The following is a 22639-nucleotide window of genomic DNA, read 5'->3' as shown; positions in this document are numbered from 1 at the left end:
AATACTTGTCAAAGATTTTAAGAGAAGGAAGAGCAGTGACAGAAAATTCAGTGCTGTGATTGAAAATTAAAACAAGATTTTTGCATTCACAGCATCTCCTTTGATTCAAGCAGCCAGTTGAATCCTGTACCCGCTGCAGCAGCATCGGCAGCTGCCTGGGAAGAGCGTGGTTTGCACCTCTAGTTACTAACAGAGTAAAACTGCTTCTGCTGTTCTAGTTCCCTTCAGAGACACACAGAGTATTTCAAACTGTGGCAACAGGAGACTTGTTGGAAAACTAATTCTGATTACATCATTAGCTGAAAGAAACAAATAATCTCTGAAAGTCTGATAATGCTTGATAGCTACAGGCTGTGGTTAGAGCTCTTAGAAGAACCATTGCTCCTGAGGCTAATTATAGTTACATGACTGGGCATGCATACACATTTTCCATGCTTTTTTGGCATCACCTGATGGGAAGCTGTAGGAGAAAGAAGTCATGGTAAAAATGTTATGCCAGAATCCTTACGGGAAGAGTGGTAGTGGATGGCATGATGTCTGCACTGCCTGGCTTAAAAGCCGGGTGAGGGATCAGGGCAACTCCACAGTTCCACAGTTCAGGGCAAGAACTTGTGTTCTTGCTTTATTCATCTCCCTGAATGCAGAACAGCAGTGGCCCTCCCTGCAGATGCTGCCTGTGCAGCAGGATTACTGCAAGCCATAAATTCAATTTCTGTCTGCATTACCTGCAAATAGAACTCAGCCTCCTACTTGTCATGCAAAAATTATACCCAAAGTCTTAATTCCACTTAATTAAATTTGGTGCTAGTATCTAAACTCATTTGAAATGCCCTGAGTTTTGTCATCTTAATCTGGCTAATTTACAGGGACTGCTAGCAATGTTTTGTTTGTTTGTTTTTTAGCATAGATCACCAATATATAAGTGTTACCCCTTGTTGGCAGGCACTTCAGGTACTGTTAAGCTGGAGGAGCATGCTTGGCCTTGCTGTAGTATTCAGCAGCTTGTATCATTCAATTTCAAAATGCAGCTACTACATGGAGTAGAATTTATTACACATTGGACGTGCAGCCAAGGATACGTGCTTCACTTTATTTAGATTGTAACACCACTATATAGGCTTGCCTCAGACCAAAGGAGCCTTTGAAGTGTTTCTGTGCTCTTCACAAGCATGAAAAAAATGTGAGTTGTCTTCTCCTGGGCTATTAGGCATGCTGTACAAATCTAGCTGTAACATGATTGTCACAGAGTGTGTGTCACTGATCACAGTACTATTGATAAGAGTGTCATCCAAAAATATATTTAGATCCATTGATCTAAATGGGAAGTGGATGAGGTAGTGGCCTTAGAAGTTTCCTAGAGGAGCAGAAGATAGTGCTAGGCAGTGCAGTGCGGGTGAAAAAAGATATTGCGCGTTATTTTGGTGTGTGTTTGCAAAATAGTAGGTTTTCCTTTCTAAATGCTTCTGTGTTTGATAGTCTAGAGCTCAAGTAATTTCTGTGTGAATGGCAGAAGTCATTTATCGTGTGGCTGGGAGGGTTATCTCAGGGTGCCACATGTGCTACAGGCTGCCTTTGAAGCAGATAAATAGACTGGGAAATGTAGGTCTTCATGATCACTTCACTGATCCTGCTGTGGTGTAGGGGCTGAACCAGGGCCGGCAGGAGCGCTGTGCCTTGCATCTCTGGTTCAGTCCTAGCTAGGGCTGTTTGGCCCAGACCTGGTTAGGAGCATAAAAACACTGATTTCTTCTATAAGAAACAAAGAATAATAATATCAAATGAAATCGCTGTCTACGCTGAAGTGCAAGCATCGAGGCTATGCTGGGAATTCTTCGCCCTGTGGAAGTCTGTGGGAAATGTCAGCACGGGCAGGACTCCCTTCTGGTATCTAATCACAGCACTGCTGCTGCCCTGTCCTGTGACAGCCAGTGACTCACTCAGCCCTCCTCAGTGCTGCTCACCTCACCAGCCCCGTGGGGATAAAAATACACGGCTTCCTTTGTGAAGACCTTCGAATAGCCTCAATAGAAAAGGTAGAGCTGGATCCCACTGTGTATATGTGGAGATCTCATCACGTTGCGTGCAGTTCCTGCCGGGCCTCTGGCTGCTGCTCCAGTAAGCCAGCTTCCCTCACCAGCCTTGTCTTGTATCTGTTGGCCTCGTAGGAACATTTTGAGTATTTTTGGACATCTAAAATGGCACTGAGGGCAACTGAATTCTATCTATAGTGTCTCTTCTGAAGGAGTAGTAATGTCTTCTGGTGTTTCTAGTTGATTTTCTTTTTCTCTGTCAGTTTTACTGTTATTTAGTGTAGCATTCCTTATTGGCAAAAGCTTTGTTTGCTTTAAAAATATTTAAGCATTTCAATTCTATTTAGAAGTAGTGATAAAATGCTGCTATAGGTTTTCTCTTTCTCTCTAGCTAGCGCTCAAAATGTTCTGTTTTATCTTGATGTGTCTGCAGTGTAAAGCACGATCCTTGCTGCAGCATCCAGAAACGCCAAAAGGTGTTTTGGTCAAAATCTAATCCATTGTGGAAAGCATTGTATGTCTTAGCAGACTAAATCTACAATAGAGAAAATGTTTGCATTTGAGAAGTGAGCTCGCTTAATGAAAGAGGCAGTATTGTTATATATTGATAATCATATTTCTTACGTTCTGATGCATTCAATGGACTATGGATACACACAATTTTTAGGTCAATTAGTGTAATATATTCAACCTCCACCATGATGGCTAGCATTTCTTCCTTTATTTCTGTGGTAAACCAACATGTAGAGATGAAGGGATGGGATCTTCCACGCTGACGTGGGAAGATGAACATTGGTTTTTCATTGAGAGTGGTCACTCTGAGTTCCATGAGTGCTTTTGAAACAAAAGATTTTAAGTGACATGACATGAAGTACGTGATGGGCAAAGCTGATAGGGAAAAAAAAAAAAAAAAAAGTCCTGTGCCTGCAACTTCTGCTTTAATCTTCGTATCCTTCCTAATTATCTATTATTTTCTTTCATAGTAATGCTGTATTGCTGTTAAAAATGTCTCGTTGCACACTTTGAGAGAAACTTAAGCTGGCACCAAAAAACAAAAGGTACCCTGACACTAGAACCAGGTACTTAGTTGTGACTTCAAAAAGGAATCTAAAACCCAACCCTTCCTGCCCCCTGCACGTGCGCTCACCATTTCACATGGATTCATGTGGCTGCAGAAAGCTGCACCCCGCTGTACAAATGAGATGTTCCTTTTTCCAGAGCTAATCCTCTGCTATCAGCTTTCACTTTTCCTTCCTTTCCTTCTCTATGCCCATAGTCACGCACTAAGTCTTTTTGTGGCAAGCAAAGCTGTTAAAGGCTGTAAAACATTGCCATGATGATTGAGATTAATTATTTTATATAGGTGTAAGGCTTTATTTTTTGAGATAATTTGATTTTTAGATGGATAGCTTTTCAAAGTAAGCAATGTTTTGTTTTTTAAGTATTGTGGCTCTTCTGAGTACCTTGCTGATCATGCTGCCCTTTAATGCTTGTGTAATCAGTATCTGAATTCTTTCATCCCACATTGTTTTTTTGCCTTTTTCTTTTTAGCCAGTTTGCATAGAATTTTTTCTTGTATGATATAAAACCAATTAGTGACTGACATTAAATCCATTGAGTTTGTTTTATTTTCTAGAATACTTCTCTCTGAGAAAGTCTGAGAGCAGGTAAATTTTTATGCTTTAGAAAGCATATGTACGTGGACTAGCTGTGGAAAACACAATTATGTAGTTCTGGAACAATTTTAAAGTTTCTGAAACTTCTGTTATCTGGTCCCGCACATAGTCAACGCGTGCCTCATTAACAAGGATCTCCACAGCCCTGTTCTTGTAACACCAGTAGCTACTAAGTAGGCTGAGAAGCCCAGACGAATCTCTTATCAGTTGACTGCTACAAACCTAAAATAGTATTGTCAGCTCTGTAGGGCTCGCTATGCATTTTCTTAAGCAATAAGCAAGTTCTACTACCTGTTGGGGAAAAAAAACCAAACCCTTACCAGCTGAACCCCATATAGCGTACTTACCGGAGTAGCTTGATGTTTTTCCCTGTTTTCTTATGCCTCCAAGGATGTGAACTGGAAGGATTCCTGCACTCTTTAAATGCAGTGGCCACCACTGCTGGCCCTATAGGCTGGGAGGGGAGGGGAATGAGAGAGGGCTTCAGGGATCTGAGCAATGCCATTGCTATCATGGAGCTGAAAATAACTTCTGACAAAAGCCTGGCATTTTGTTCCCTTATGTCCACTTGTGAGTAGGTGGACAACAATGCAGCCCCTCAGATGACGCCTAGAGGGCATTCCTAAATGCAGCCTAATAGATCATAAATAAAGAGTAAAGTTTTGTAGTCGCTATTGCATTGCTTAAATGTGAAACATAAGATAGTGGTTCCTGAAAATGAGGATTTAGTCATGAATGGTCACATTGCAAAAAATAATTTGCCAAAATAACTATAGCTATTCATATGTAAAGCTGTTTGTAGGAGCCCCTCTGGAATTCAACAGCTTTAAACCAAAGAAATTTTCCTTCAGCTGAGCAGTTCATAACTTGATATCTACAAATGGTGTGTCTGATGAAGCTCTTAGAGTTCAGAGATTTTTTTTTCCTATAATTTTCTAATTGTTACCTTTTTTTTAGGCATTAAGATAGCTAGTTAATATGCATGATGCTTAACATGTCTTACCACTGTGGTAGTAAATGTTTGCTGTGCCTCGGTGAGCCCCTTGGAAACGGATGATGCCACAGCTGTATGAGAAATGCAAAAACCCAAGTATGAAGCACTTAAAGTTCCTTTTTGACAGACATTTATTTTAAGAGCTTTGAAAATCTGGAAGCTAATTCTTGTTTGCTAAAAGGATTTTTAAATTAAGAAACTTGCTTTGGTGTTGTGACTTTTGTGGTGAGTGAAAAAACCGAGCCCTTCCAGCTTAGGGTTTGAAAACTGAACAGACTGACGCTGAAGGTCCCCACTCTGGGACGTTCAGGGAAATGCAGGGAGCTGAGATGCCAAATCCCTGTCAGACCTTAGGGTTTTAAGGGCCTGTTCACTCAGACTACTTTGAAAGCTCTTAGGAGCCTGTAGGATCCCTTGACTGCTGAGTCCGGCAAAGATTTCCTAATGCAGAGACAGGTCCTCGATGCAGAGTTAGGGACCTGTTTTTTCTTGAGCAGGAGACCAGGACTTGACCTCTTCTTGGTCATTCTCCCTGGGCAATTCTTGAACTCTTTTGCCTATATCAAATAAGGCTGCATGCAGAGGTGATGCTGCAGTGTACAGGCAGTGAACATTTCTTGTAAGGTGGTAGCAAGGAGGGACTGGGGCGTGATTGAGCTCACTGCTAGTGCATGGCAAGCACTAAAGCTTTCCACGAGAACCCAGTGTTTGCACCCTTGGTGCTTCATGAATTGGGATCCTTGACATTTGAGAGAGCTGAGTGTTCGTTAACCTTCACTCTCGTCTTCAGGTAGATCACGTGTTTGGATGGATTTGCACCGTGTCATAAAAGAGGGACTTTCCTAGAGCTTGGCGACAGTAAATGAGGTAGTGAGCTTCCATCTACGGAGAGGTTAGACATGTAGAAAGAGCAACAAGCTCGACTAGTCAGAGTGAAATGCAGGTCTTCTGGGGAATAGAGTACTTTGAACAGGGAGATGGTAGCTTTTCAGCCTGCAAAGTGAACAAGAACAAAGTGCTAGGTATGATGAAGCCTGCGGGAAAAAGCAAGCAACTGCATTTTGATAGGAGTCAAAGGACACTAGGCAGCAAGTGGGAATATATGTCCAGCTTTTCACAATAGGGCACTGTTTGTGACAAGACCTTTTTCCAAGCCTAATTACTGCAGTTTCTTGTTTTGGCAGCTGCGCTATCCAAAGCCAAAAATTCTGTACTTTCAAGTAATGCAAGTTTCTATAAACCTTCGCCCTTGTACTTCTACAGTTACACTGATAGAACGAGGTGTGAGGAAGATTGGTCTGATCAATGATCATGCTGGAGAAGAAAAAGAACTCTATTTGCTGCTGCAGGGAGAATTGCTTGGTTTTCCAGCTTGTATTTTTCTCTCCCCCTTAGGTAGGACTATTTCCATAGTTATCCTGTCAGATGTATTTTGTATGATAAAGTAACTTCATACTATTAAAAAGCAAGCCAGTCAGTTTTACTGTTAGCTGCTTGAACTGTATTTCATTGCCAGTCCAATCCTGAATCTTGGGCTTTACTGTAGTAGTTTACAGAGCCTTTCTCCTGCCCTAATTTGGGCAGACAGGCATATTTCACAGGGGAAGGCACATACACTGGACTTCGCTTAAATTTCATTTAATTTAATTTATTCCATGTCATCTAAGATGAATGTGAGGCTTTATCTTTCGTCCTTCAGCACTGAAGAGACTCCAGTGTATGTATTTATACACGCGTGGCTTAACTTAAACTGTTTAAAATTGCAGAAGGGGAGAAGCAACACTCAGAAGCTGACATCGATCTCAGCTAGAAAGTGGAAATGAACTGTGCTGCCTCTTGGCTGAGGTAAGACCTCTGTTCTGTGAGGCTTCTCTTCCCTTCCTTGTTGATGGTTTAAGTTAAAATGTTCACTATGTCCCCATACAGCACAGTAAAGGAAAATAATGCCATACACATACTACACATGCATAGCGTTACTACAACTTCTGCTTCACAGCTGATCCAGGCAGATTAGGGCTAAGGACAAAGTAAACATTTCATGGAGCAGAAGTATTATGGCCTCTGCTGTGGCAGGCTGTTATGAAAGATTAATAAGATAGTGTTATACATTGATCCTCTGCTAGGGTAAGTTATAGCAGTGTTTAAAACTTAAGGTGGACTGAAGGAAAAGGTAGTGAGGCTTTAACCAAAGTTCTGCCTTAAGAATTCTCTATCAGAAAAAAAGTAGTTTTAACGAAGGAAGTTAGGGGGACAAGCCCTTGAATTATGTAATTCTGTATGAAACTAGTAATTTTTTTTCTGTTCAAGTATTTGCAGCACAAGGTGGTTTCTGCTTTGTCAGTTGTTATTTTGAGGGCAAGAGAAGATAGAACATTATTGAACTCAAAATAATCTAGCTCATCTCTGTAATTGTGAATGGGTTTTCCAAGGTTTGAACTTGATTTTTTTTTTTTTTTTCAAGCTACAGTTTCTTCTACTACCTTTCTTCTGTAGCAGGAGTGGTTAGGGGATGTTCAAGAGAGGTAGAACTCCCTCCTAGAAGTCAGACTTCACATTGCAACGGTGAAGAGCTGGTGCTTTAGTAACTATGTGTGATTTCTGTCACGAGCTGTTTTACATAGATACAAAGCCTTTGGGCAAATAGTGAAGAAACTTAATGTTAGGCTTGAAGCCTGTCTGCTATTAAGAGAACGTATTTGCTGTGTGTAGCACAGCAAGCATCAGGCTCAAATTCTGAGAACAGAGCAGAGGCAAGGTAATATTACCTAGTCTTACTGAAACTGGCTGTTAGTGTGAGGCCCAAGCTATGTAACTTCTCCATTCCTTAACACCTCAACTGCAGTTCATGGAATAGTCTAGGTACTTCTAATCCCACCTATCATGACCATTTTCCTCTAATTGGTATAGGGAAGCTCTACAGAGAGTTGAAAAAGGGAGACTGAAGTACTTAAATGCGCCTTTTTGATGAAATATTATGCCTTTGTTCAGATTATACACACCCCTAAAAAAAGAGTCCAGTATGGTGTGTTACTCAACTCCAGTAATTTAATTTCATTAAACAAAAAAACTGCCAAAATTTGACAGTTTGATGTAAGTTGAATCTGAACAAACTGATTTTACAATGCAGTATAAATAATTCTTAACTTATATAAAACTTGATTAAGATTCTTTTTACTAACTTTACAAAAGAGCATTATCAAACATTGGAGCAAAAGAAATTTCAACTATGGTCTTTTTGTTAAAACAAAATATGTACACACTCACAGTATTTTCTTTGTGCAAAATATGTACTGACAGACTGTACCTTTCTGTACAAAGGCAATTTCAGTTACTTTGCATAGCAGAAAAGCAACACAGAAAACACTAGATACATAACATTGCTGCTATAATTCCTTAAGTAAGTCCTTTGGAAAAAATATTAGACACTAACTTTCTCATTAAGAGCCAGTTTTAATTCTAAAGCATTAAGGCTATTCCAGTATTGCAGTCTTGCCAAAACACGTTTTGTCCATAATACAATTCATCGTGTGCAGTGTGTTATCAGTAATTATGCCTGTTAACACAGTCAGCAATTTGATATCCCCAAACTAGTCTTCTGACACTTCAAGTTTTCGTTGAGGAATATATAGGGTTCCTTGAGAGGTTCTGTCAGTACCATCTGAGTTTGCAGACAGTGTAGATACTGTGTTTGGCCCTCCTGGTGTGCGGAAAAACATTTCTGTTGTTGTCTGGGGCTCTTCGGGTTCCTTTGGAACACTAGGCTAGAGAGGAGAGAGAGTTTACTTTCATTTAAGAAAAAAATTGAATTACAGTTTTAGGTTTCTGCAGGATATTAGCAAACAGTTACCTGAAATTTTTAAATTAACAACTCTACAGAGAGAAATTAAACTATTTATTTTCCTTGAAATATGCATGTCTATACAAAATGGATTAAATAGAGAAACTGCTTTCTCAAATCTATCTCCTATTTTTAGCGCAAACAGACCTTAGACAATACAGTATTATATATATTACACAGAGAAAACTCCATGGGAAACAAGATTCTGTTATAATGCTCTGCTATCCTATGAATAAAAGCTACAGTTAAGTAGTAGTTGAGAGTAAATTAGGAAAGTATTGACAAGGAAAGACAAAGTAACAGATCTGTTACTTTAAGGATATATTATCTCAGGTTCATCCAAAATCTTCTAAGACAGTTGTCTCTTCACACCTTATCATTCTCCAGCTGGCTCCACATCCTCAACAACTAGGATACGTGTTCTTCCTTTGTAACCTCTCACTTACATTGTACTTATGCTAGTCTTCACTGCTTTTTGTGGTCACTAGTGATTTATAAATCAAGATTGAAAAAATATTGGTTTAAAAAATTTACCTGCAGAAAGGAATTACTGCACTATTATTTCCCACTGGGCACGTGGTCAAAGAAGTTGCGATGTTTTTACTTACCTTTTCCTCTTGTAAGTTCGTGTTTTCTGAGCTGTGGTTACTATTTTCTGCTTTTGGAGAGATTGGTACATGCTGAAGAACAGGATTTGCAGGAACTTGCATACCAGCAGGTATTAGTCCTACATGTTGCAGTGTAAAGTTCAGTACTGAAGAATTTGGATTTTGGGCAGAACTGGTGTCGCTTGAATTGAGACAGGAGTTGCTTAGTACAGGTGCAGCAGCAGCTATAGAAGTTGGTGACAGCATTATATTCAGGGATGTTATGTGAAAAGCAGGAATGTTAACTGCTTTCAGTTCAGATGCTGTCACTGGAATGACACCTGAAACAGAAAAATCAAGTGTTGAAGGAATTAAGAATTGAGGCTCTTACACTGTGTCTTCTGGACCTGAGTAGGATCAGTCTGGCTCATTGTCCTTTGAACCAGATAACTGTGTACCTATCTTGTTTAGTACTCACCAGCAGGGGGTGAGCTGAAGGAACTGTGCTGTAACGAACATATCCCAGCTTTCTCTTTATTAGAAAGGCTTGCTTTATTGCCATGGTGGGTGCACTGAGTAAGAGGAATAAGGTAGCCAGATGGAAAAAAGCTCTGAAAAAGAAAGACAACGACACACCTTTACCCCAAAGATGTAACAAACACGCAAGTATTTCTACAAAGTTGTATTCCCCTTGCCACCACCTTATTCTTTATCCTCCCTATGACCAGGATCCTATATTCCATGCCTGTACTAACTTCTGACTGAAGATAGTCTCAGCCACACATTGCCAAACAAGACTGTTCAAGTCCCCAGAAATCAACTGGCTCAATTCCCAGATGATATCCTGGGAGAGGAACTGTCAGTCCACACAGTACAATTAGGCTTGACAAAAGAAATCCTTATGTGGAATACTACTTTTGGACAGAAGAAGCACCTGGACTCTGTAGTCATCATGTCATCTCATTCCAGGATTGTGTTTTTTTTACGACATTGTTATACAATCCTTTTGCTTTTACAAGGTCTGTTTTTGTCAGCAGAACTGTTCTTGATATTCAAGTTCTCTGTAGCAGGAAGTCTTAAGTGCAGAACACAGAATTTTACATAGATTCCACTGTAAATGAAAGTATTTGAAATGAAATGCACACAAACAACAGTCTAGGAAGGTATAGTATCTTAGCATTGCCTCTGTCTGCTTAGGCTTAGTTGTCTTCATCCCAATCAAAGCCTGAAAGTCATTTTACTACTTCTTATGTGTGTACTTAATTCAGACATAGAATGGCCCTACATTAAGTAAGTTTTTTTCTTAAAGCACACTAAAGATAATCCAACTAAAGGCAATCTATATAGATGTAGTTCATTACAATTCTGTTTCTTTTGCAAATTGTTCCAAGTAGTGTTTTTCTAGGTAACAACGATCTGTTGCGGTCTCTGACAAAGCTTACTTCATGAGCAGGAATGGCAAATGCCACAGGAATGTCTTGTTTAGGTTTGGTTCTGGTGTCATCTTCTGGAGCATCTGCTCTTTTACATTGGTCAGAGCAACTTGCCACACTTAGGTCTAATGTTTCAGATTCGTTCTGTTTCTCTTCCTGTAAATTGTCCATTTCACGATTCATTTGTAAGCCACTGGAAGGTGGTCTTTCATTTTTAACGGACTCTCCCTTTAAAAAAAGTATATATGAAAACAAAGGTAGACATTGGGAAGGACTTGACATTCTCAATTACAGGTCTAAGACAACATTCATATGTTTGAAAAGAGAGTTTGTGCTATAAAAACTTGTAGTCAGTAAGAGAAACAGTTCTATGTGATCCCCTCTTGCTCCTTCACAGCAGGCGGATAGTTGGTACCACACACAGCCACACCACTCTGGTAACATTTCACAGCTGTTTTGACAAGCACAATTTAAAGCAGACTGATAATTTACAGACACTAAAACATTCAGCAACTGAGGAGTGGAAAATGATCCAGACCTAGTTTCTACAACCACATCAAGTCTATCTGAACCTCTTGTTCTCTTACTGTGCTGTATTATTATGCCTAAAACGTTAACAAAGTACAACGCTGGATAGAAATACTTAGAAGGTGTCAGGATGTGGGGGATGTTACCTGTCCAGTAACTCTCATGAGTCTACTTTTCCTCCCAACACCTTCAAAGCCAAGAATGAATGTCAGCCCTTCTACAAAGATGAGTAACCTGAACTGCTCCAGAATCATATTCTTAAGTGGGTAAGTCTTGAAAAAATGTTTTGGGAGTTGTTTCTTTCTGAAGATATCTGTACACTTTGACACCTTCTCAGAAACAGCAGACAATTACAACTTCATCTTTTAACTGTTTGCATACCCTCCAAAATTATTCCTCAAAGGTAAAAGAACAGGTATTCTGAAATTCCAGTACAGAATATTTATACTGCAAGAGTTATACAAGTCTGTAGCACAAATGCCTCTATAGTCAGCTAAAGGATTATGTATTTATAAGGTTACTCCCTTGTCTGGCTTCTTTACGATTAATTTACAAATTGGACAACATTGGGCAGGCTCCTAAACCAGTTTGAAATAAGAAGGTGGCACCATCTTTAGGCTATAGAACAGGTTAAAAACCAAACAAACAAAAAAAAACTTACCACAGAAGTATCAAGGCTTTCCTCATCACTTCTATACTTTTTAATCGAATTATTCTCTTGTAATGCTTGTGATCTTTTAAGGCACCTCTGTGATGAAGATTCAGATTGCATAGATGTCACGGACTTTGGTGGATCATCTGCAGCTATGTGATTGTCCACTTCCTTGGTGGTTATTTCATTTAAGACTTTTGAATTAATACTCTTAATTCCTGTCACATTAGCACATGGTAGAGGCTGTAACGTGAAACTTGGGCTGTATGTTGTCACAGTGTGGGCTTGGGAAGGATGCAGGTATATTGCGTATGAAACGCCAGAATGAGTCTGAGGTAGTATTACTGGTGATACTGAACTGTGGCTCGGAGGTAAGACACCTAGTGGCTGAGTGAGAACTGACTTCTGAGAGGGTGCTGCAGTGTGAGTTTCGGGCTTGGGGGCTACCTCAGGTGAGGACGGATTATTTTCCAAAGTAGATCTTGGCAATTTCATTTTCATCCCTTTTGCTTTCCTTAAGAAGAAAAAAAAAAAGAAACTAACAAATATGCCCAAACATGTATTTTAATACCTTCATTCAAAAATACCCTGACTAATTATTTTCTGTAATACTAAGACTTAACACGAACTTGAGTGTCTCAATCCACTGAACAGAAAATAGTAAGTAAAAAAAAAATAGCCTGCACTATCAGGGCTTATTGTTTTTTGCAGACTATTGCCTGACTCAAAAGAAGTATAGTTTGAACTTAATGGTCAGTGACAAAATACAACTTGTCAGTATAACACTTCTGCAAACTTACTTTGATGGTCCTTCCAGCTGATGTTGAGCGATCGCTGCAAGCTGAGACATTTTACTTGTGTAAGCTGATAAATTTTGATCAGTACCTGCTGCAAGGGGGAAAACAAAACAGATGATGTACCAAACGTGTAAGTTTTCTACCTTGAGATGGCATTATTTAATATGGCATACAAGTTTAATGAGAAGAAACTAAGACTCCGTGCTATCTATAAACTCCAACCCAGACTTGATTTGATCAATTGGATGGTAACTTACATCAAAAAAATATTAAAGCCTCAGTTTTTTTTTTTCCCCTCCGAAGAAGACACTTAACAAGAACACAAACATGGATAGGTAATTTTCTGGCAATTTTATGGAAGACAGAACTGCTGAGATAGCAAGATATAAAATGTAGCTTCCGCAACCAGCCACAGTTAAAAACAGTTCATAGAGAAAGATACAACATCTAGAGAATAAACTATACTGCACAAAGTTTGTAACCAGTAATGTTTACATTGCAACTGCAACAGCACAGCACAGGCTGTGATGGGATTTCATCCATTAAAACTAGAAAGAGTTCTAATAATTGCAGAGCTTATTCACTGAACATGGATTATTTTAGATTTGTTTTCACTATCAGTATTCTAATGCATCCATTTTACAGGGAATATGTATTTCTGCCATCATGTCTATTTCTGACTTTTTCAAACATGTTTTTGTTGTAAGCAGGCATACTCACACATCCACATCTCCTATGAGATGATGGCAAGCCTGGAATATTTAATGCGAAACTATGTCCAAGTCAGAAACATACTCAGGAAAAAAAAACAAACAAGAAAACAAATGCAGTTTTTAGCTACATACTTGTGCTTATTTTAACTGGACTGGCTGGAGCAGATTGGATCTTCCTTCTATCATTTTCTATACTTTTAACTAACTTTATTAGGGACGGATGCCGAGTGAAGTTCTGCTTGACGCTTGAAGGAAAGAGATTTTTTGAACACTGCTCTCTGGAAGCGATGCGTTCTGAAACATGTGGAATGGAGGTTGCAGAAGTTGTTTCAAGTTTTGTGTCTAAAAAGCAGAAGAAACAGAAGAGTAAGTATGTATCATATGCAGATCCAGTAATGAAAAGCAATTATTTGCACCTAGCTTATAAATATTGAAGTACTAGCAGCAGCAAAAATGGAAATGCAAGAGTCACGATATAGGAGTATGTGCTATGTGGAAATATATTGGACATTCCAAGAAATACTAATGTGCTATGTTGTTGAGGAGCAAGTACAATGTGACTGTCAAAGACTCTCTGCCTAGTTTACTGTCTTTTGGTAAAAGATTTTCAAAATGAAGAAGAAAGCCCAACAATCAGCAGATCAAAAGAAGATGACGTGTAACCTACCCTGAATACTTGGCAAGACCTCAGGTCCCGTCCATTTGAATGCTGGTTTCCTACCTCTCTCCTCTGTAACGTGAACTTTCTTGATAAGCTCAAGGCTACTGAGAACATTTGCTATGTCATAAAGTCTTCTAATTTTGGCTGAAATAAAAGAAAACAAATGTAAGTTGTAGCGATTTTTATTAGCAAGATACCATGGATCAGATTAAAAATCTGACAATGGCCTTTTAGCAGCTGAAAGGAAAAACCTTTCTAATTTATTTATGAAAATTATTTTATGGTACAGGCATTTGTGCTATAAAATAACGTATCATAAAATTTGAAGTGGAATGACATAAAGATCTATAAATCTATATAGTGGTAAAGATATTATGCTAAATGTAGAAAAACACATTTTCAAAACAAGTTAGGCCTCGTATACTGGCCAAACCTACACAAATTCTGTAGTGAAAACCAGCAACATCTAAAGCAGGTGTACATATGCAAGGAAGAACACGAAAAGCATGGAGAAGAGACACACTGAACTCCAACAGGATGATCATCCTGCGTGTTTTTAACTGTGTTCAGGTTCAACCATTATGAAAAAGTTTTAGGCAGTAGTAGAACCACAAGTGAATTGTTTAACCACTCAGAATGTGCTTAATCCAAAGCTTCTGCTACTGAAAATTTAAAGTCTAGCAAGTCACAGAACTTCAGACTGCGTTTCTTAACCAAGAAGATGGTAAAATGTGATACCGTAAGTATTAACACATGGATGGCACAGCATGAAAACGTTAGCAAGACGTAGATGTTATGGAGGAAGAAGAACAAATGAAAACTAACAAAAAAACACTACCCACATGCACTGTTTTGCCAAGATGCAATGGAAAGGAAATTATGAACTGAAACCAGCGAGGACCGGTCTGTTGCATAGTTTCACCAAAAAAAAAAAAAAAAAAAAAAGCCTGAGAAGCAAGGAAGGATGTAATTTTCAATGAAATGTGAAATTAATTCTTAATGCCTCAAGAGCAGGCACATTTTCAATTAATATAGATATACCGGCCTGGACCTAGAAGTACCTTTACGTTTGAATGGTGAGCAAGAGGAGGAAACGTGCAGGGAACCGAAAGCAGGGCAAAAGAATGAAGAAATAATTGGCAGTTACAACATGGGGTTTCGCTTCCTCAAGCGTTTAAGCTATTAACAAGACTTCTAAAGCATTTCTTTAGATTTCCATCGAGTAAGTTATATGACCAGAACATGGATTTGCATGATGCTAAGAAACGTTTGCTGAAATGATGCCCATCTCTGTCACAGATTGCTGGAGAAATCGTTACCGATAAGCGGACGTTACTTCACCATGAGAGGATTCCATGGACTTCTCTTACATGGTGTGTATGAATGACAGTGTACAGGTGGATCCCTAATAAAAACTGTGCACGGAGCTTACTGGGTTTTTGGAAGTTCAAATACAAATGGTAGTAAGATGACAACATTTTATACTACATAATCTTGTACTAGATATAGCTCATTTAGCTTACACTGTGTGTTTCTATTTAAAGCATGATCAAAAAGCAAACAGGAACAGTAGCATTTTACTTACTTTTGAACTTGCTTTTATCTAAGTCTTCTAACTGATCTTCTCCAATCAAGATTTTAGCAGCAACTTCAAGGCTTACTATTTGAGGAGTTGATACAAGAAACAGCATCACAAATTTCTGACTCATCACTCGTAAAGACTTGTCTTTCCTGCTATTTACTGATGCTGCAGCAGACAGGAAAAAAGGATTAAAGCAGTAAGTGATGTGGCAGCTACAAACGCTTTTAAAAACACCGAAGAAATCTGCCAGTAACAATGCTGAGAACAAACAGTACGGCAATTAGGCAGGACCAACACGGACTCCAGCATTGAGTCTCTACATGGCAAGAATCAGGTCATTAGGTGGATAGCATGTCTAACTACACAGCAGTGTGTGGTGTCTCCCTTGGTATACCTTTCCTATCATCTGACTTGGACTCTCAGAGATGTTTAACTGTAGATTGTATAACAAATTTAACAAGTGTTAGTGAGCATTTCTCCCATGAATCAAACCTAAATTTTAAAAATTAATAATTTATGGTGTCATGTAGACTTTTGGCTTCTGTAAAATCCTGCAGTTTGATTATATGTTGAGCGTGTTTGTTAGTTTCACCTGTTGTTCACCCCTTGTTCTTGAGCCCTAAAAGTAAAACACATGTAAGAATCAAATAGGACAACTAGAAGAAAGTAGAGCCTTCCTCCAACCACGAACAGATGTGGTGCTTTTCAGGCAGTAGTGTTTTAGAAAAAAATACCAATGTTTTTTTCATGGGCATAGATACTTATAATCATGAGTACATATTCTTCTTGGCATTGTAGAGAAATATTACCAGCACGAAATTCCATTCCTGGGAGCTCGACAAAACACATTTCTGAATTCTCATTTGAGACAAAAGACCTCGGCATTTCTTCGTTTCTTTCACCATCTAAATCAAATTCATGTTCATACTCTCTTTTCTTGATCATCTGAATTTGTTGTGTGTATTTGTTCTCTTCTCCAACTTTTTTCAAGGTCTGCAAGGTTTTGGTGAGATTATGTCGCCCGTGCCAAGCATATCTGTTTTTGGCAAGGCGTCTCACCATGTGTAGGCTCTCTAGCACGTTCACGATATCATATATTCGTCTACGTTCAACATCTAAAATAAAGAAAAAAAAAAGGAAGATCAACATGATATCTTTACTACATAAAATACTTTATTTCATTCATTTACCTGATACACAGCTTGCACAGAAAAATGAAGTTTCCCATACTTCTCCCTCCTAATACAATTCTCAGGTGTTTTCACCAACTCCTAAGTACCAACAGAAAATAAATCTTGCAGATCTTGCGGGCAAGAAAACAATTCTTGCTTCAGACATGGCAAGGACTTGCTCTTCCAGACCAAGTTATTCTTGTACTTGTATGTCTTGTATTGTAGACCAAATTCTTCTTGGTCTAGAGTACAGCTTAAGAACTAAAGCTCACTGTTACCAGTAATGTCATTAGATGGGTCTCAATACAGATTTAAAAAAAGCATTTTTAATTATTCACTGCATCAATTTTAGATTGCCTTGTTAAATACTCTTGGAAACTCACAGTAAAAAACATACTGGCCTTTTCTGTTGTCTATTCAATTCTCATTTTTGAGTAGGTGTTTTTTAACAGATGATATTTTGTACAGAAGTGTATGGATAGAATTTGCAGTTCATCCAATCTGCAGGATACTGTATTCTCATAGCTCTTACAAGAAGAAAAAGCTTCAGCTGCTAGCAACTTGGACTCTCAACAGATCATTGGTGCGATACAAGATAGCAGAAAGTAGTTTCTTGCTTTGATGTCATGATTGGACAGGAAACTGTGGGCTCAGCATCAGAAATGCTAGCTCCTGCCATAGAAAAGTCAGCCACGAATCTTAGCCATCGTTTCTAGGTTCAAAAAATGCAACTGGTTATTTGTGGTATCTGCAGTAATGTAGATGTTTAATCTCAAACATAACTCAGAGGTTCTTAACTGAGTTCACTAAGTGAACCTGAGCTTCTTAAAAGAACTGTGGTAAGAACAAAGGCTGTAAAGCTGTGTTTAGGTAAATGTGAGCGTACACAGTGAGCATTCAAAATGTTATGGAGCAAGAAAGTAATAAGCACAGAAGGGTGGTTTACTGGCACATTTGCATGAGGACGTATAATGGCATATACAGCAACTTACTGAGCTCTTCAGCTACTTCATCAAGGCAAATGTAAGTGTTCTCTGCAGTGCTGGGGTAATCAGGATATCGGGCTAGGAATTTATGACACAGTAACCCTAGGCTTTTCTCCTTGCGACTTGGTTGCAATTTTTCATATTCATCGCCAGAGAAGTGCTCCTATGCAGAAATAAGAAGAGACCTTGAAACATTTTACACCAAGTGTGTGAATGTATACATTGAACACCTTGGTTGTGGGCAGCTGTGGAAGAAACATTCTGGGTGTTGCGTGTAACAGTGTGACGCTGTTGGTTACATTTATAAAGGCTATACAGTCAGAGCTGGAAAGGAAGAGTTGCAGCATGTTGGCTTGGAGGTTTTTATACGGAATAGTCTTCAGCTAAGGGTTTATTTTTTAAAAGAAGAAGAGGAGACCTTCAGAGCATACCTGCGTGCAGCACTGGGTCTGCAGGCCGTCCCCCGCGGCGCCTGACAGCTCCTTCCTGCGCTCCCGGCTGCGGATCTCGGGGCTGGCGGCGCTGATCAGCACCTTCAGGTTGGCGGTGGGCGTCCAGGGCTCCGCGGGCAGCCCGTCCTCGGGCTTCGGCGGGGTGGCGAGCGGCTGGCAGCCGGGCTGCAGCTCCGCCAGCACGGAGGGCGAGGCGGCCGCTTGCTTCCGCGGGGTGCCGGGCGGGGCGGGACGGTTCTCCTGCGCCACGGGGAGCGGAGCGCGGTCAGGCGCCGAGCCGCGGGGCTGCCGGCCCGGCCGAGCCCTGCCCGAGCTCCCCCCGCCGCCCCCAGCCCCCTACCTTGTCCTTGTCCTTGTCCCTGTCCTCGGCCGCCTGCATCCTGCCGGGGGCACGGCGCTCGGCCTGCGGGGACACAGCCGTGAGGCGGCGGCGCCCCCCCTGCGGCACCCACCGGCGCCTCCCGCCTCTGGGCCCGGCCCGCGCCCAACGGCCCGGCCCCGCCCCGCCCATTGGGCGCCGGTGCTGCTTGCGGGCGGGGCGTGGCGGGAGCCGCTTTAAACACCGGGCGCTGCTGCGGTGGCGGCGGCAACAACACCGCCCCCAGCAGCAGCAGCAGCAGCAGCAGCAGCAGCAGCAGCAGCAGCAGCAGCACCGCCGATTTGAATCGAAGGCGCTGAAGCCGCCCAAGGCAGGGCGGGGCGGGCCAGCCAATGGGCGCGCGGCGCCGAGGCCCGCCCGGCCAATCGGCGCGCGCCCTCCTGCCCTCCGCGGCCCAGGCTGGGGGTTGGCGGGCTGGCGGCGCGGGAACCGGCGCGCGCGGGGCGGCGGCGAGGCGGGAGCGGGGTGTGTGTGGGGGGTGAGCGCGCGGCGAGCGCGCGGCGCTCCCCAACGGCCGCAGCGCGCGGGGGGGGGGGCGGGGCCAGTTCTCTCCCCTCAGCCCCCCTCACCTCAGCTCCCCTCAGTAAAGCGCCGGGGCTGGCACCGGTGCCCGGTTCGCCGGCGGCGTCCCTGCTGCCTCACCCCGGGGCTCCTCACACACGGTGGCTCTCCCGAGGGGGTTCTGCGTGTGCCTGCCAGCTCCCAGCCCCCGCCAGAGCCCCGCCGTGAACGTGCGGCTTTACCTGTGCGGGTTGAGGCGGAGTTAACTCGGAGCCGCCTCACGGGGGTTAAAGATCGCCTGTGGTGTGCCCCGGTGGATCAACCGAGCCCCGGGACGATAAACCGGGATTACAGCGAAGTTGGTAAATGAGTCAGGAGTGCCCAAAGTGCAGGGCTGCTGCTGCCTGAGCGCTAGGTAAACACGCGTTCTGATCTCCCCCACAGATAAGTTTTTTCTTCAGCAGCCTGAGCTATGCGTTATGCTAAAACCAGCCCTAATCTGCTTTGTGTGCCCTGCTCACAGTTATACTTGTACAAACACGTTGTCAACGGCTTGGTTTGAGCCTGGTCACGAGGCAAAGTCCGTCCTTTTATACCTGTGTGCTCTCTGGATGCGGTGCTGGGCTCCTGTCAGGCTGAATTTCAACTACTGGCTCCCATAACGAAATGCACGAAGAGTTGTGCTGAAATAACTCTCGCCAGGTGATCCTGTGTGTAAGATCTTACTGCAAGCTCCCCCGCACAGCACGAAGAGGCAGCCAGTCAATTAATGTGTGCTAACTCTTTATTCTGATTAATGTGACTCTTTTGATCTATTCTACAGGCAAAATGCCAGAATTTGAATTCATTATAGAAAAAGAAATAATAATTCTTACACATCATTTCATTATCAATGTCTGTAAATGCCTGAAGGGAAGGTGCAAGCAAGGCAGAGCCAGGCTCTTCCCAGGGGTGGCTGGGGACAAGAAGAGGCAATGGGCATGGACTGGCAGGCAGGAGGCTCCCCATGAACATCAGGGAGCACGTCTGTGCTGCGGACTGTCCTCCAGGAGGTTGTTCACAAGCCATTAGACGTGGTCCTGGGTCCCCTGCCCTTCTCTGGTGCCCCTGCTCGAGCAGGAGATGGGGACAGATGGACACAGAGGTGCCTTCTCACCTCAGCCATTCTGAGACCTGTAATCGTCAGTATTGCTGAGTGTGTGTCTCCACTGGAAAAATTAAAAAGGCAGCGCTGATGTTACGTGAATTTAAAAGATTTGGTGGTTTGTATGACCCATTGAGCTTTCCTGCCCACTGCCTGGTTGTTCTTTCAGGCTGCTTTCCTCAAGGAACTGTTTTGCAATTACCCTTTCTGGGGCTGTGATTGTGAATTTACAAACAGCAGTCACCTGTGGAAGCAGGAAAAGTGCCTGAAATTAAGCATCCAATTCTGTTGATGAAATACAGCTTGTGGGAATCCTTGCAAGTGATGCTGTGATTACATATATCTTGTAATTGTTTTCTTGCAGTATTTCATTTTCTTAGTCAAGTGAATTTTAAAGGCAGTAGATAACAGTTTTATTTATGCCTTAATATATGCCTGACGGGTACCTAGGTAAACCTACACTCTTCTGCAGGTATGAATTCCTAGTCAAGTTCATGATATAAGTATACCCTGAAATACTGCAAAAGTCTCCCAGGGCTAAAACGAGTATTTTTCATTTTAAGTATGGATAAGAAAATTCATTTATCCAAAAATAATGAAAAAAGGAAGAGTAGATTCTAAATTAAAATGTAGTGATTTAAAACCACTATATTTTCCTTATTCCGATGTTTCTATAAATTTCTTCAGTCACTTCAAAATTCTGCGGTAATTAGGATTATAACTTTTTATACTCAGTTGTTCTCATCTTTGCTGAGGCTTATGTTGTAACAAAAATATATCTTCGTTTCAGGACTACCGATAAAGTTTTCCAGCGTGTGAAGATAACTGAGGACCGTCTCTCTCAGGAATGGCATCATCACTTGTGCTCGCTAGAGGTCAGACTTCTTTTACTCCTTTGTGTCTACTAAGAGACGGCTGATGTATCGCATGGTTGTGCTTGAGGCGCTGTTAGATGTCATACTACCCAGAAAAATTACACGATTAATTTCATACAGCCCATAACACAAAATACTTAAATTATTAAAAATGACTTTCAAAGATGAAACATTTGCAGTAGAGAATCAATGGCAAGTAATGTGACAGGCGGGTTTTCAGTCGGCCGCAATGTCTAGAAGTGATCTGATGTATTCTCTCCACCCCATACCTCTATAGGTGGGGGCATGCAGCCCACGCAGCCTGGGCAGTCAGTAAGATCAGCTGTGCAAGAGACATATGCAAATTGAATTGCGTTTAGGTACCCAGAGGAGTCACTGCTGACACTTTCCTTCCCTGGAACTGGTGCCCTTGAGGAGGGAAAGCAAGGCTAATGCCTGGCAGCTCCTATCTGGCTGCTGCAGCAGCACAGAGGCAGCTGGGTGCAGGTTGCAGCACCCGGGGGCAGTAGGTGGCAGTGGCTGATCCAGAAAGTGCTGCGGCATGCTGCTCTCTAGCGTTAGCTAATTTTGTATTCATTAGTCTGCGTGAAATTAAATCATATTAAGGCATATTATTGCATGACTTGATTCAATTTTGCTTTAGCTTATTTGCTATCACTTGTTACATTATCTTCTGAAACAAGGGAAATTAAATCAGTTGGTCGAAATCTTAGGTGAAAGCTACAAAGGAAACAAGCATTGCAGAAACTGGAATTCCTTGAAAACAAATGTTTTTTTAAGCATGCTAATTTCAGGCAGTGCTAATTAAAGCCTTATGCATGCACCAGAAACTACACTGGAAGAATATTAATAAGATGGTACAAAGAAATGTAGTGCTTAGGTGCTTCGCTTCTGCAGGTATGTTTTTTTCTGTTGTGGTGGTTTATCAGGAAAAGAAGATAACAGCACAGAACCAAATGCACCTGAGATTCAACAGGGCACTGAGCTGTTAGCACTGTTACAGGGCATACAGAGCAAAGAGTTTAGAGTACTCGAGGTACAAAACATGTTTCTACTTCAAATGCTCTTGTAGTCTTGTACTCTTTGTAGTCAAACATCTTACAGGGAATCACATCCAAATTATTGTAGTGTATTAAACATAAATTCTGTTATTTCAACATTTGAGAGATGAGCTGTCTAAGTGAGACTTATGGCCAGGTAAGTGAACTGGTGTTTTTAAGCATGGAGAGGATTGCTACTTGCCAAAAAGAAACATACAGACAGATCTTTCACTGTAAATGTTACTCCTTGATCCAAATTTAAAGCACAAATTTGAGCAAAGGCCTGTTTACTTCATGTCCTTCAACTAATGAATTACATTTAGAAGTATATTTTTAAAGGGAAAACTACATTGTGTGGTTTCCACCTCACTTACTGAAGTCAGAAGTTCATGGGTCAGCCAGAATACAGGCTCATTGCTCTTCTGAAAATACATTGTTGTAACGATGTCAGAACCCACAGCAGTTCTACCAAACCTGCAGATCCATTGCACGTTTCATGTGTTGGTTGTACAAAGATCTATCCTGATGTCTCCCATGTTTATCAGCCCAAGCTTCTGCATGTTAGATATCCTCTCGGCACTGGTGATTGAGAGGGTGCT

General features: G+C 41.5%; 1 protein-coding gene across 1 annotated transcript; it reads right to left on the bottom strand.

The window, feature by feature from the left end:
* Window positions 1-8287: 8287 nt before the first annotated feature.
* On the bottom strand, window positions 8288-18612 carry E2F8 (E2F transcription factor 8; the record flags this gene model as incomplete). Its single annotated transcript, XM_084287254.1, has 13 exons — window positions 8288-8461; window positions 9147-9466; window positions 9604-9736; window positions 10568-10786; window positions 11748-12252; window positions 12539-12623; window positions 13381-13590; window positions 13916-14053; window positions 15495-15656; window positions 16301-16606; window positions 17656-17812; window positions 18081-18341; window positions 18442-18612. The coding sequence occupies 13 exons, from the start codon at window positions 18610-18612 to the stop codon at window positions 8288-8290; spliced, it is 2841 nt and encodes a 946-aa protein (XP_084143380.1).
* Window positions 18613-22639: the final 4027 nt, after the last annotated feature.

Source organism: Netta rufina (genome assembly GCF_964035555.1).
Source record: "Netta rufina genome assembly, chromosome: 5".
NCBI lineage: Eukaryota > Metazoa > Chordata > Aves > Anseriformes > Anatidae > Netta > Netta rufina.
Note: the sequence above shows the minus strand (reverse complement) of the source record. Positions and strands in the feature narration are given on the sequence as shown.